This window comes from Oncorhynchus tshawytscha, linkage group LG12 (assembly GCF_018296145.1).
Source record: "Oncorhynchus tshawytscha isolate Ot180627B linkage group LG12, Otsh_v2.0, whole genome shotgun sequence".
NCBI lineage: Eukaryota > Metazoa > Chordata > Actinopteri > Salmoniformes > Salmonidae > Oncorhynchus > Oncorhynchus tshawytscha.
The window spans coordinates 24,085,366-24,100,489 of record NC_056440.1 but is presented as its reverse complement, the minus strand read 5'-3'; the positions used below and the strand labels follow the sequence as shown (position 1 = coordinate 24,100,489).

Sequence of the window (15,124 nt, the reverse complement as noted above, 5' to 3'; positions counted from 1 at the left end):
AGGATGCTGCAACACTCCTAAAGGTGACTGGTTTCACAAATGTGTTATGAATGCCTTAGTTATAGCCACTACAAGTAAAGTGTTAACAACATCTAAGTATTTTATTATTTATTTCAAAATTGAGCTAGCGTACAGATGTGCTGAAATATTTCGTAACTGTGGTACCTTCTGACAGGTCTCAATGAACTCGTCAATGGTCACCACTCCATCTCGGTTTCTGTCCATTTTCTAAAGAAAGAAGAAAGGGAGGGAGGGGTAAGGGAGAGACAGAAAGGAAGGAAGTAAGGAGAGAGGAAGAGAGTAAGTTTAGTGGGTATCAAAAGCTTTTTTTGGTGTGTGTATGAACAGTGTTTGCGTGTGTGTGTGTTTGTGCGCACAGCGCAGCACACACCTGGAAGAACTTATCCACATGTTCAGAGGGTGCCTCGTCCCGTACACTGGGGTAGGTGTACCTGCCCATCATATCATAGATGGACTTCATAATAGCCAGCATCTCCTGAGAAAGAGAGTGAGAGTCAGTTTACCGTGATGTATCTAAAACTAGTCAATCATTTAGATATGCAATGTTTCTATAGTAGCCAATCACAGAGTACCTCTTTAGTGATGTATCCGTCCTTGTTGATGTCATACAGGTTGAAGGCCCAGTTGAGTTTCTCTGTGACTGTCCCTCTCAGAAGAACAGACAGGCCGATCACAAAGTCTTCAAAACGAATAGAGCCGTTTCTGTCCATATCAAACGCATTGAACAGGAAATGTGCATAGGTGGTGGCGTCTGTAGGATAGAAGGAGGGAGGGAATGAGAGAGGGGTGAGGAGACGAGGGAGAGGGAAGGGTAGAGTGTTAGTGGTAGGAAGACATTCAAATAATCAGCAACCATAAGCTTTTCCTGGCATTCTTCATATAAATCTGTCAGAGTCGGGTGTACTATTATCATATTCCAGGCACATGGAAACAGAGAGTCAATGGAGATAAAGTAGCACTCTCCTCTCACCTCCTTGGGGAAAGAACTGAGAATAGATGGTCTTGAACGTCTCTTCATCAACCAAACCACTGGGACACTCCTACCAGAGAGAGAGGGGGGGAGAGAGGGAGGGGTGTACAGGGAAAAGCCATGTGTCTATTATTATTAAAGTACGTACACTCCAATCTACTCGATCACATTTATTCATCATTCTCATGTAAAACTCCAAACTGCCCAGAAATAGAGATCCAAGCTCAACCTCTAAGATGGCGCCAAAGAGGATGACTGACGTTTTACACGTTCCGAACCAAATGTGCTATTTTGTTAGTTTTTTTTGCATTGTTTGTAACTTATTTTTTTACTTATTTTGCACATAATGTTGCTGCACTGTCTCTTATGATCGAAAAGCTTCTGGACATCCGAACAGCGATTACTCACCACAAACTGGAAAAAGCTTTTTCCTCTAACGAGTCCGACGAGAAGGATATACTGCTCTCCTGGGAACAGGCCCAAATCCCTGTCATTTGTGTTAAAAAAAGATGGAGGAAAAGAGGACGCAGATTGGGCTGCTGTCTGAGAATCCGTAGGCAAGCGAGTAAACTCACACTGCCTTCCGTTCTACTTGCTAACATACAATCATTGGAAAATAAAATTGATGACCTATAATTACGATTATCCTACCAACAGGGCATTAAGAACTGTAACATCTTATGTTTCACCGAGTCGTGGCTGAACAACGACACGGATAATATAGCTGGCAGGATTTTCCATGCACCGGCAGAACAGAGATGCTACGTCTGGTAAGACGAGGGGTGGGGGTGTGTGTCTTTTTGTCAATAACAGCTGGTGTGCGATGTCTAATATTAAAGAAGTCTTGAGGTATCGCTCGCGTGAGGTAGAGTACCTTATGATAAGCTGTAGACCACACTATCTACCAAGAGAGTTCCCATCTATATTATTTGTAGCCGTCTATTTACCACCACAGACCGATGCTGGCACTAAGACCGCACTCAACCAACTCTATAAGGCCATAAGCAAACAAGAAGCACTAGTGCTCCTAGTGGCCGGGGACTTTAATGCAGGCAAACTTAAATCAGTTTTACCAAATGTTTACCAGCATGTCACATGTGCAACCAGAGGATTCCTGCTTACAAGCAAAAACTAAAACAGGAAGTACCAGTGACTCGCTCAATACGGAAGTGGTCAGATGACGCGGATGCTACGCTATAGGACTGTTTTGCTAGCATAGACTGGAATATGTTCCGGGGTTCACCCAATGGCATTGAGGAGTATACCACCTCAGTCATCGCCTTCATCAATAAGTGAATCGACGACTGCGTCCCCACAGTGACCGTACGCACATACCCCAACCAGAAGCCATGGAATACAGGCAACATCCGCATCGAGCTAAAGGCCAGAGCTGATGCTTTCAAGGAGCGGGACACTAATCCGGACGCTTATAAGAAATCCCGCTATGCCCTCAGATGAACCATCAAACAAGCAAAGAGTCAATACAGGATTAAGATTGAATCCTACTACACCGCCTCTGACGCTCGTCGGATGTGGCAGGGCTTGAAAACTATTACGTACTACAAAGGGAAACCCAGACACGAGCTGCGCAGTGACGGGAGCCTACCAGATGAGCTAAATGCCTTTTACGCTCGCTACGAGGCAAGCAACACTGAAGCATGCACGAGAGCACCAGCTGTTCTGGATGACTGTGTGATAATGCTCTCGGTAGCCGATGTGAGCAAGACCTTTAAACAGGTCAACATTCACAAAGCTGCCGGGCCAGATGGATTACTAGGATGTGTACTCAAAGCATGCGGGGACCAACTGGTAAGTGTCTTCACTTACATTTTCAACCTCTCCCTGACTGAGTCTGTAATACCTACATGTTTCAAACAGACCACCATAGTCCCTGTGCTCAAGGAAGTGATGGTAACCTGCCTAAATGATTACAGCCCCGTAGCACTAAAGTCGGTAGCCATGAAGTGCTTTGAAAGGCTAGTCATGGCTCACATCAACAGCATACTCCCGGATACTCTAGACCCACTCCAATTCACATACCACCCCAACAGATCCACAATCTCAATCACACTCCACACTGCCCTTTCCCACTTGGAAAAAAGGAACACCTATGTGAGAATGCTGTTCATTGACTTCAGATCAGTGTTCAACACCATAGTGCCCAAAAAGCTCATCACTAAGCTAAGGACCCTGGGACTAAACTCCTCCCTCTGCACCTGGATCCTGGACTTCCTGATGGGCCACCTCGAAGGGGGTAAGGGTAGGCAACAACACATCTGCCACGCTGATCCTCAACACTGGGGCCCCTTGGGGGGATGTACTTAGTCCCCTCCTGTACTCCCTGTTCGCCCACGACTGCGTGGCCAAACACGACTTCAATCAACACCATCATTGAGTTTGCTGACGACACAACAATGGCAGGCCTGATCACCGACAACAATCGGGAGGAGGTCAGAGAACTGGCAGTGTATTGTCAGGACATCAACCTCTCCCTCAATGTGAGCAAGACAAAGGAGCTGATCGTGGACAACAGGAAAAGGTGGGCCGAACAGGCCCCCATTAACATCAACAGGGCTGTAGTGGAGCGGGACGAGAGTTGTCCACATCACCAACAAACTATCATGGTCCAAACACAAAAAGACAGTTGTGAAAAGGGCGCAACAAAACCTTTTCTCCCTCAGGAGACTGAAAAGATTTGGCATGGGTCCCCAGATCCTCAAAAAGTTCTACAGCTGCACCATCGAGAGCATGACTGGTTGCATCACCGCCTGGTATGGAAACTGCTCAGCATCTGACCGTAAGGCGCTACAGAGGGTAGTGCGTATGGCCCAGTACATCACTGGGGCCAAGCTTCCTGCCATCCAGGACCTATATAACAGGCAGTGTCAGAGGAAAGTCATAGACTGTTTTCTCTGCTACCGCACGGCAAGCGGTGCCAGAGCACCAAGTCTAGGACCAAAAGGCTCCTTAACAGCTTCTACCCCCCAAGCCATAAGACTGCTGAACAATTAATCAAATGGCCACCGGACTATTACATTGTTTTTTAAAACTTTAGTCGTTTGGTAAATATTTTCTTAACTCTTCTTGAACTGCGCTGTTGGTTAAGGGCTTGTAAGTAAGTATTTCACGGTAAGGTCTACACTAATGTGACAAATAAAGTTTGATTTGATTTGCAGTCCCAGTCCCACAGCATCCCCAACCCATCCTCTCTGTTCCACTACGTACGTTCTTGAAGCCCCTGTATAGAGACTGGAGCTCCTTCTTGGTGAACTTGGTCTGAACCTGCAGCTGGTCCAAGCCTTCTGGCTGGTGACGAACCGTAGACAGCTCCAAATCACTCTCACTACTGTCTGTAAACAAGAGAAAAGTGGGAGAGACGGAGAGGGAAAGAGAGAGGGAAAGAGAGAGAGAGAGAGAGAAGGGGATAGAGAGGAGAGGGAAAGAGAGAGGAAAAGAGAGAGGGAAAGAGAGAGAGAGAGAGAAGGGGATAGAGAGGAGAGGGAAAGAGGGAGAGAGGAGGGAAAGAGGGAGAGAGAAAGGGGAAGACACAGAAATAGAGGGAGAGGGATGGGTAGAGGATGAGTGCATGGCAAGCAGAGTAAGAGAGGAGAAGGAGGGATAACATGTAAGGTGCGAGATCAAGAAAGAGAATAAAAGTCAAAAAGAGCGAGACAAAAACAAAGCGGGGACTCAAAATGAGAGGGAGGTACCTTCTTTTATAATGTGATCTTTGCAAAGAAACCCATTGATATGTTAGTGTTCACTGATTAGATTTGAGTGAACAGGTGCCAGATTAGTAAGAGTGAAAACTTGAATCCAATTAAAGCCATGACTAAGAATGTTGACTATAAGGCTGTTTGAGGTGTATTAGTCCTACTTGTTCAAACACAGTAAGAGAAAGCACTAAGACTGGGAGAAAGAAAAGCAAGACGTAGATCAAAAAGGACGTGGAGTTTCTAAAAACCATACTTACCATCTTTTAACACACAAAACAGAGATAGTGTGTGTGTGAGAGAAAGTAAGAGATAGAGATGTAAAGACAGTAAATGGAGTAAAGAGAGGTACGGAGAGACAGTGAGAAAAGGGAGGGAAAAAACAGAGAACATGGTCAAGTCAAGTCAGACATTGTGGAATACAAATACTGCCTAGGGAGAACAAAAGAGGAATAGACAGAATCTTCATAAATGCAGTTTGTTGCCCTCTCTCCCTCCACCCTCCCTCCAACCGCTCTCCCTTCCTCTCCCTCTATCTTACCTCTCTCCCTCCAACCTCTCTCCCTTCCTCTACCTCCATCTTACCTCTCTCCCTCCACCCTCCCTCCAACCTCTCTCCCTCCAACCTCTCTTCAAACTCTCTCCCTTCCTCTCCCTCCATCTTACCTCTCTCCCTCCCTTCCTCTCCCTCCATCCAACCTCTCCCCTCTCTCTCTCCCCTCAATCTCCCTCTCTCCCATCTACATCCAACCTCTCTCTCTCCCTCCACCCCCCTCTCTCACCGGTCTCTGTGATGTCGATGAGTCCCAGTAGGTGCATCAGTTTGAGGAACATTAATACAAGGCAGACGATCCCAACAGTCTGTAGCCCCTCCGACTCCCACCTGACACTCATCTCCCCTTCTTCCTCCGTCTTTCCGTCTTTTTGTTCCCCCAGCGTGAAAATTCTCTCTGTCCTCTCTCTCTCAGTTCTTTCTCCCTCTGTTCGCTCTTTCTCTCTGTCAGTCTTTCAATAAAATGCCATCTGTCTCTCAAACTAAAGACAGATATGGCTTTAGATCCTTGGGATGCTATAAAGTTCCTATAGAGTTCTACAGTTCTAGAGAGAATAGTTCCAACTGTGATGCAAAGCGATTTAAGTTGAAGCCATGAAAAGCGATTTGACCAGACTCATGCTCAATGATATTATAAAAGACTGAAAACAGTCTCTCAAATAAAACTGAAAGTAGAGGGAACAAGTAGAATCCTTCTTTCCATGACAAATCCCACACTGTTGTTTGTTTCCCCCAAAAATTATTCCAATTGTTTACTTATTGTCCCGTCCTTTAACTCCCAAGTCCTGGGACAGCCAGGTTAGAGGTTACTGATATCATCCCACTGAATCAAAACTCTGATGAACGAACAGACCTGCATCACTTAACCGTGAGAATTTACTCTCTGCCATCTCTCCTTCTTGGCTTCCCCTCCTCCTCTCATTCTCTTTATCCCATTAACCTGTGCACTCCTGTGAAAACTATCCACAGATACAGAAGGAACCTAACACATTTCTTTCAAATAATCGTGAAAAACCAACTATATTTAGGGACAGTTCCAGCGACAAAATAAATCCCTCCGTACCCCCTGCTTACACGACAAATCTGTAATAAGACGTCTGCATTCATTACAAAGATGTTTAACAAGGTATTTCCACAAAATTGATGCAGTGCTTGCCAGTATACCCATTTGCCTTTAAGGAGTCAGTGTATATGGCTGCATACCAACCGTTTAAAGTGGCTTCCTCTCCTCGTCTCCTTCATCTGCTCTGATCTGATAGAAAAAGACAGGTGAAAGCTGATACCCAATAGAAATTGCTTATACCAAGTCTATGTTTTCAGATTAGTGTAGATGATGAAGAGGAGAAAAGGAAAAGAAGACGCTTTAGTTTACAGTAATGAGACCCAGCCCATTTGTCCTAAATCCCATGTCCCCAGCAGGCTTTGTGATCCAGTTCAAGTCTAATTGTTCTTGTCTCTCCAGAGTTCATTAACACAGCTCTCAGCAGGCAGAGGCTTCACACCGGACGATTCCCAAATGGAAACATATTCTCTATATCGTGCACTACTTTTGACAAGAGCCCTGTGGGCCCTAGTCAAAAGTAGTGCACTATATAGGGAATATGGTGCCATTTGGGACGTAAAATAGTCAGACACAGTCAGATAGAGCAGATACAGTAATTCACTGGACAATAGTTCCCTCGAGGCCTGTGACACTTGCCAAAAGCCAATCTCTTTAATTCAAGGTCCTAATACTACTGTTTTTCGACAGACAGACAGACAGACAGACAGACAGACAGACAGACAGACAGACAGACAGACAGACAGACAGACAGACAGACAGACAGACAGACAGACAGACAGACAGACAGACACACAGACAGACACACAGACAGACACACACACAGACACACAGACAGACAGACAGACACTCACTCACTCACTCACTCACTCACTCACTCACTCACTCACTCACTCACTCACTCACTCACTCACTCACTCCATTGAAATAAAGGTGGTTATCATTACTGTCCTCTGGTGGCAGTAGTAAGGAAGTAGTTGGCAGAAGTCCAGACTGTATTGATCAGTCCACTGCCATTATAACATTAAAGGCCAGACTCATCTCACTGACGCCACACACAACCCAAAATACACAGCACCACCAGACATACCAGAAATACACCAAACAGACAAAACATATAACACACATTAGAACTGGTGAAACGTCTAAAATCTAAAGCAACAACTAGGGATTTGTGTGACACACATCCACCAAAACGCACAAACACACAAACAAACACAAACATGCACAAGCAGACACCCATACACAGTATTGGATAGTGGTGGTTAATGGACCTGTTGCTAAGTACTAGGTGGCTATAAATAATGTAGCTGGTAAAACAGATGGCCTTGTTTGACTGCTGATCGATTTGAAGGACCTGGGACTCAGGGCCATACTATGGGTATATGGCTATGTATCTATTATTATGGCTATGTACCTATTATTATGGCTATGTACCTATTATTATGGCTATGTACCTATTATTATGGCTATGTACCTATTATTATGGCTATGTACCTATTATTATGGTTATGTAGCTATTATTATGGCTATGTAACTATTATTATGGCTATGTAACTATTATTATGGCTATGTAACTATTATTATGGCTATGGGACTATTATTATGGCTATGTATCTATTATTATGGCTATGGGACTATTATTATGGCTATGTACAGTCGTATGAAAAAGTTTGGGCACCCCTGACAATTTCCATGATTTCCATTTATAAATAATTGGGTGTTTGGATCAGCAATTTCATTTTGATCTATCAAATAACTGATGGACACAGTAATATTTCAGTAGTGAAATTAGGTTTATTGGATTAACAGAAAATGTGCAATATGCTTCAAAACAAAATTAGACAGGTGCATAAATTTGGGCACCCCAATAGAAAAATCACATCAACGTTTAGTAGAGCCTCCTTTTGCTAAAATAACAGCCTCTAGACGCTTCCCATAGCCTCTAATGAGTTTCTGGATTCTGGATGAAGGTATTTTGGACCATTCTTCCTTACAAAACATCTCCAGTTCAGTTAGGTTTGATGGTTGCCGAGCATGGACAGCCCGCTTCAAATCATCCCACAGATTCTCAATGATATTCAGGTCTGGGGACTGGGATGGCCGGATGGCTTGTTCCTCTGCATACATGCCAGGGTAGATTTTGAGCAGTGTTTTGAGTCGTTGTCTTGTTGAAATATCCAGCCCCGGCATAACTTCAACTTTGTAACTGATTCTTCAACATTATTCCCAAGAATCTGCTGATATTGAGTGGAATCCATGCGACCCTCAACTTTAACAAGATTCCCAGTACCGGCACTGGCCACACAGCCCCACAGCATGATGGAACCCCCACCAAATTTTACTGTGGGTAGCAAGTGTTTTTCTTGGAACGCTGTGTTCTTTTGCCGCCATGCATAACGTCCCTTGTTATGACCAAATAACTCAATCTTTGTTTCATCAGTCCACAGCACCTTATTCCAAAATGAAGCTGGCTTGTCCAAATGTGCGTTTGCATACCTCAAGCGACTCTGTTTGTGGCGTGTGTGCAGAAAAGGCTTCTTCCGCATCACTCTCCCATACAGCTTCTCCTTGTGCAAAGTGCGCTGAATTGTTAAACGATGCACAGTGACACCATCTGCAGCAAGATGATGTTGTAGGTCTTTGGAGGTGGTCTGTGGGCTGTTTTTGACCGTTCTCACCATCCTTCGCCTTTGCCTCTCCGATATTTTTCTTGGCCTGCCACTTCTGGCCTTAACAAGAACTGTGCCTGTGGTCTTCCATTTCCTCACTATATTCCTCACAGTGGACACTGACAGCTTACATCTCTGCGATAGCTTTTTGTAGCCTTCCTCTAAACCATAATGTTGAACAATCTTTGTTTTCAGGTCATTTGAGAGTTGTTTTGAGGCCCCCATGTTGCCACGCTTCAGAGGAGAGTCAAAGAGAACAACAACGTGCAATTGGTCACCTTAAATACCTTTTCTCATGATTGGATGCACTTGTCTAAGAAGTTCAAGGATTAATGAGCTCACCAAACCAATTGTGTGTTCCAATTAATCAGTGCTAAGTAGTTACAGGTATTCAAATCAACAGAATGACAATGGTGCCCACATTTTTGCATAGCCTATTTTTCACATCTGATTTAATTTCATACAACTTAATATTGCTACACTAAAAATCTTTGTCTGGACAATACCCCAGTACTCAGCTTTTATTAGAAAATGAATGGCATGCCACTGTGATCATTTTCTGTGACGACAGAGTAAATTATTATGCAGCCTCAGAGGGGTGCCCAAACTTTTTCATACGACTGTATCTATTATTATGGCTATGGGACTATTATTATGGCTATGTATCTATTATTATGGCTATGTATCTATTATTATGGCTATGTATCTATTATTATGGCTATGTATCTATTATTATGGCTATGTATCTATTATTATGGCTATGTACCTATTATTATGGCTATGTACCTATTATTATGGCTATGTACCTATTATTATGGCTATGTATCTATTATTATGGCTATGTATCTATTATTATGGCTATGGGACTATTATTATGGCTATGTACCTATTATTATGGTTATGTAACTATTATTATGGCTATGTACCTATTATTATGGCTATGGGACTATTATTATGGCTATGGGACTATTATTATGGCTATGTGACTATTATTATGGTTATGTACCTATTATTATTATGGCTATATACCTATTATTATGGCTATGTAACTATAATTATGGTTATGTAACTATGTATTATGGCTATATAACTATGTATTATGGCTATATAACTATTATTATGGTATGTATTTCTCTATGTATATGTCTGCTGGGACTGAGTATATGTCAGAGAGTCACTTAAAAGAGAGAAAGTGAGAGAAAAAGAGGAGAGGAAAAGCTATTATGGGACACTACTGAACAGTGGGGGAGGATTTTGGGGGCCATTGCTGGATGGCCAGTGTCCTTCAGGGTCCTGGCGAAGGACTGCAGGCTCCATATTTAGGCGGTCTCAGAGAAAGCCTGTTCAATACTGCATGTATAATTAATGCTAGGTAATGCTAGACCTGGGTGTGGGCCCTGCCTATCTGAAGCTGTGAGAGAGGGAGATGGGAAATAGGGAGGAATAGGGAGGAGAAGAGAGAGAGAGAGAGAGAGAGAGAGAGAGAGAGAGAGAGAGAGAGAGATGCACTGCAGAGGAATTGATACAAGAAGAGAGGACAGAAGTTTGAGTTCAGTTGAACGGATTTAGTGAGAAAAATAGAATGAGAGAATGCAATGATTCATGGATGAGCCACTCCTTCACAATCAACTATCCACAGGAACACCAAATTTGTCAAATCATTATTTACCTGATTCCTAGATAAGAATGTAAAAGGTACACATAGCTATTACCATTACAGTATAATGCTCTCTAATGCTTATGATGCCTGTGATAAGCACTTCAATGTGAGGTTGAAGGCTTTCAACTATAATTGCTTTGGCACAGTGACTACAGGGCACTTTGACTGGCCTTTGGCCTAAAACGATGTATTCTTCAGGGAACAGTATATAATCAGATTGCTGATGTGATTCTTTACCCCCCCCCTGAATCTACACTTTACCTTTAGTGTACACTTGACTTTAATGCCCACTAAAACATATCTTTTTTATCTTGAGAAAGATTTCCTAATAGATACCATAATGCCCATCTCAGAATCCCCAGTGTCAAGAGGCATACTGCCCTACCCCAGCCTCAGAAGAGAGGAGCTTTATGTTTGGTTAGGGTTACACATTCAAGAGTGCATACAGTGTATACACTCTTAGAAAAAAAGGTGCTATCTAGAACCAAAAAGGGTTCTTTGGCTGTCCCCATAGGATAGCCCTTTGAAGAACCCTTTTACTTCCATGGGTTCCATGTAGAACACTTTCAACAGAGGGTTCTACGTGGAACCCAAAAGAGTTCTACCTGGAACAAAGAGGGTTCTACCTCTACCAGGAAGCAAAAATGGTTATCCTACAGTATGGGGACAGCCAAAGAACCCTTTTGGAACCCTTTTTTTCTAAGACTGTAGAGTGTGTGACTTGTTTTTGTACTCTCTTAGAATATATCCAATACCAAGACATCACACACCAAATGCCCCATCCCAGACACTAGATACCCAGATATGATCCAGGAATATCTACTGTGTAACCCCTAGGTACCACATACCCACTTTTCCTCCCAAATACCAGATACAGATTGAACACCCTATCTCAGATAGCAGATAGTTAATGCTGAAACGTCAACCTAAACGCCATGTCCACCTTTTTGAACCAGGAATAAAAAGATACAGACCACCAGGCATTTTGCCTCCCAGCCTCTTCACTGGATGTCCAGCTTCAGTTGGAATCCCCTCAGGGCTCTTACCTTCAAAGGAGGACATGGGCTCCAGGATGCCAAAGCCCTTGAGCACTGCCACAAACATTATCATGACCACGCCAATGGCAAACAGCTCCATACCCTGGATCTGGATCCCCATGGCTGGGAGAGGGCAAGGGAAGCCTGCTGAGGGCAAGCCCACACACAGAGGCCTTGCGTGAGAGACTCCAGCAGGTGCAAAGTTCGTGATAATAATAGTCTCTGTTGTTGAACAACAGATGCTAAGCTATGCAGCAGTCAGTAAGTTAGGCTAGGTACTTTGAGGCTTGGCTAAGCGTGTCAGGTTGTGCTAACATAAGGCACTGAGCAGCATGAGAGAATGGCCAACAAAATGGATATTAAATGTAAACGATTATGGAATGGAAAATATCCAAAAGTGGGTAGACACAGAAAAAAGCCCTCTTCAGATCTGATGCGTGGGAAAATAGAGGTTTAGTCAAAGGTCGCCTATTTTGATGTTGAGGAGGGATCTAAAGTTAAAGTTGAAGTCATTCTTCCAGAGTCGTTCTCAAAGATCCAGACATATAGCCAGTGATAGAGCATCACTACACAGCTTTACAGTCCAAAGAGTAAACATCAATCATCATAGGAGTTGTCATTTGTTGGACTGAATGATCTCTGGATAAAAACACATTTAGGAATTAGACAATTCCCATCAATCAGCTGTATCCATGTGATATCCAGTTCATGATGTGTCTTAAAACTCTGAATCATTGAAGTGAATCTGATTACTGACTTGCTGACACAGGAAAGTGTGTAGAAGGGAAGTGGTGAGAGTGAAATCACTTCACTGTGATCATCTCATCTTTCCCACGATATCAACAGAAATATAAGAACAACCAATTTAAAGACACGGATTCTCTGAACTTAAACTATTCCCACTCTGTGAATGAAACATAAAACCAACGTGCCTAAATAGAGGCCTTTACCTTCCTTATTTTAGATTTTGTCATAGTATATGTATAGATCTGTTAGCAAATCAATTAATCGATCAATCAATCCACCATATAATCAATACTATAACTGACAGACCTGACAGATACTGAAAGATCTGTTGTCACCACTTTCTAAGGCACTACGAACAATCTTCACACTTATTTCTCTTTTTTCCAACCATTCCTCCCTATTTCTCTCAGTAACAGATAGTCCAGTCCAGTTCAATCGAATCCAGTCCAGATCTGGTTTGGTTCAATCCAGGTATGAGCTGATTCAGGCTAATATGGTCCAGGCCTTGTTTGGTCCAATATTTCCAGTCCAGCTTAGTCCAGGTAGTGACCACAGAGTGGTCCAAAGGATTGGGTCCGTGTAGGGCTGAGAGAGATCCGATGGACTGAAGAGCGAGCACCGCCCTTCCCTTACCGCCAGGCGTGTTCCCTTCTCTCCTCTTCTGCTCTCTCTTTCTCGCTTTCTTTCTTTCTTTCTTTCTTTCTTTCTTTCGCTCTCTCTCTCCCTCTCACTGTCTTTCCAATGTCAGTACTGGGGGCTGCTATCGCTTTCAACTTGTTCACCCCACTCTCCTTCCGTCTCTCTCTCTCCTCTCTCCCACTTTCCTGTAAGAAACCGCAGATGATGAAGTTACAGTGGGCAGTCCGGTGAATCCCTCCATCCAGTCCACCCCTCCTCTCTTTCTGTCCATATTGCTGGTCCTCTCCCCCTCTCTCTCTCTCTTTCCAGCTGCCCTCCATCCCCCATATTCATTCCTTCACTCTTTCCAACCACAGGCTCAGTATCTCCTTCTGATCCCTCCTTTATTCTCTCTCTCTCCTTGACCTCCCCCTCTCTCTCTCTCTCTCTCTGCCCCCGCGGTCCCCCTCTCCCCTCTCCCCCTCTCTCTCTTGCTTGGGCACCACGGGTGAAGACATTTACAGACTGAAAAGAGAGAGAGGGATCAAACACACACACACACACACACACACACACACACACACACACACACACAGTCAAACACATATCACACTCACAGTCACACACAAAGATCAAATAGCAGACACCCCCACCCCATTCATACTCCCCCTCTCTCTTTCCTCTCCTAGAGACAGATAAACAGAAAGAAATAGAGACAAGATTTCTACTGCAATGCTACAGGTTTCATTTTAAAGTGCTTTTGAATCAAACTAACATAGACCACTGTTCTGTTAGTAAGCACACACACACACACACACACACACACACACACACACACGCACACACCCGTACACACACACACGCACACTGCAAGTGCTAAACAATGGTTGTTTTTTCTGTATGTGTGCATACACACATGAGTGTGCACTTGCGAATGCATTGAGTGTGAGATGGTGATAGAGACAGGTGTGTGTGTCTGTGTGTGTTTGTGTGTCTGTGTGTGTGGGTGTGTGCACTAATGCATTGATGGAGACTGGGAGAGGCCAGAGAGAGAGAGATAAATCGACCTGTGGTGAGCCTCTCCCCTCTCCTCTGTCCTCTGCTCCTACCTCCACAGCACTAACTATAATACTCCATGTCCTCATATTTACACACTACAATCATCACCCTGACATGTTAGGGAAGCCTACTTGCCATCCTGTGACCCAAAAAGTGTGTGTATGTGTGAAAGAAACTGATCCTTGTCCTAATCTTCATTTAATCTTGTGTACTATTCTTATTATGTTTTCTGCCCGCCCGCCCTCGCTCGACTTTCTTCATTAACTTTTTCACCCCGGACGCTTTATCTGAACATGGTTCTACAGGACCTCCATCAGCCGAAGCTAAGTATTAACATTAACATTATGCCTTCTAATTGCAGTCGCTGTACTCATAATATACTCATAAGATACAGGACAACAATCGCCTTATGGTGAGGATAGCCGTGCTGCAAGCCCGGCTTCAGATGCAACCGTTAGGCAGGGTAATGTGAAGGAACGGATGAAACAGCATCTGTGCCACCAATATGTACAGATAGTAGTATAAATCCCATTGCACAGTCCCCGCAGCCGGACAATTTTCTCATGGCTTCTGGAAGGAAATGCTGTAGGAATGCTCAACCGGTGTCGCTCTTTCAGCCAACAGCCGACACAAACTTTCAACCGGTCCTCCCCATTAAGCAACGAGTCGGAGTCAGAGGCGAAGCCTTCTCTGGTCTCTCCTCCACTCGTTACGGGGTCTGAGACGCCAAAGCCTCCCACCATTAGCTCTGATAAATTGAAAACCCTAGCCATTGGCGACTCCATTTCCCGCAGTATTAGACTTAAAACTAATCAACCAGCGATCATACACTGTTTACCAGGGGGCAGGGCTACGGACGTTAAGGCTAATCTGAAGATGGTGCTGGCTAATGCTAAAACTGTAGAGTGTAGAGAGTATAGGGATGTTGTTATCCACGTCGCCACCAACGATGTTAGGATGAAACAGTCAGAGGTCACCAAGGGCAACACAGCTTCAGCGTATAAATCAGCTAGA

At 43.9% G+C, this 15,124-nt stretch overlaps 1 protein-coding gene across 3 annotated transcripts in view; it reads right to left on the bottom strand.

The window, feature by feature from the left end:
• Nucleotides 1-15,124, bottom strand: part of LOC112262736 (calsenilin) — a 92,171-nt gene that overhangs the window by 15,971 nt on the left and 61,076 nt on the right. Inside the window, exons 1-7 of one of the 3 annotated variants that reach the window (XM_024438468.2) lie at nucleotides 11,696-13,412; nucleotides 8,932-8,934; nucleotides 4,217-4,341; nucleotides 992-1,061; nucleotides 594-772; nucleotides 392-496; nucleotides 166-228 (exon numbers count right to left, since the gene is read on the bottom strand). In XM_024438468.2, the coding sequence (XP_024294236.1) occupies nucleotides 166-228; nucleotides 392-496; nucleotides 594-772; nucleotides 992-1,061; nucleotides 4,217-4,341; nucleotides 8,932-8,934; nucleotides 11,696-11,807 (657 nt within the window). In that variant the 5' untranslated portion in view covers nucleotides 11,808-13,412. Of the gene's footprint in view, nucleotides 1-165; nucleotides 229-391; nucleotides 497-593; nucleotides 773-991; nucleotides 1,062-4,216; nucleotides 4,342-8,931; nucleotides 8,935-11,695; nucleotides 13,413-15,124 lie in introns of those variants that run through there. The other 2 variants (XM_042331457.1, XM_042331458.1) reach the window with 2 other exon arrangements.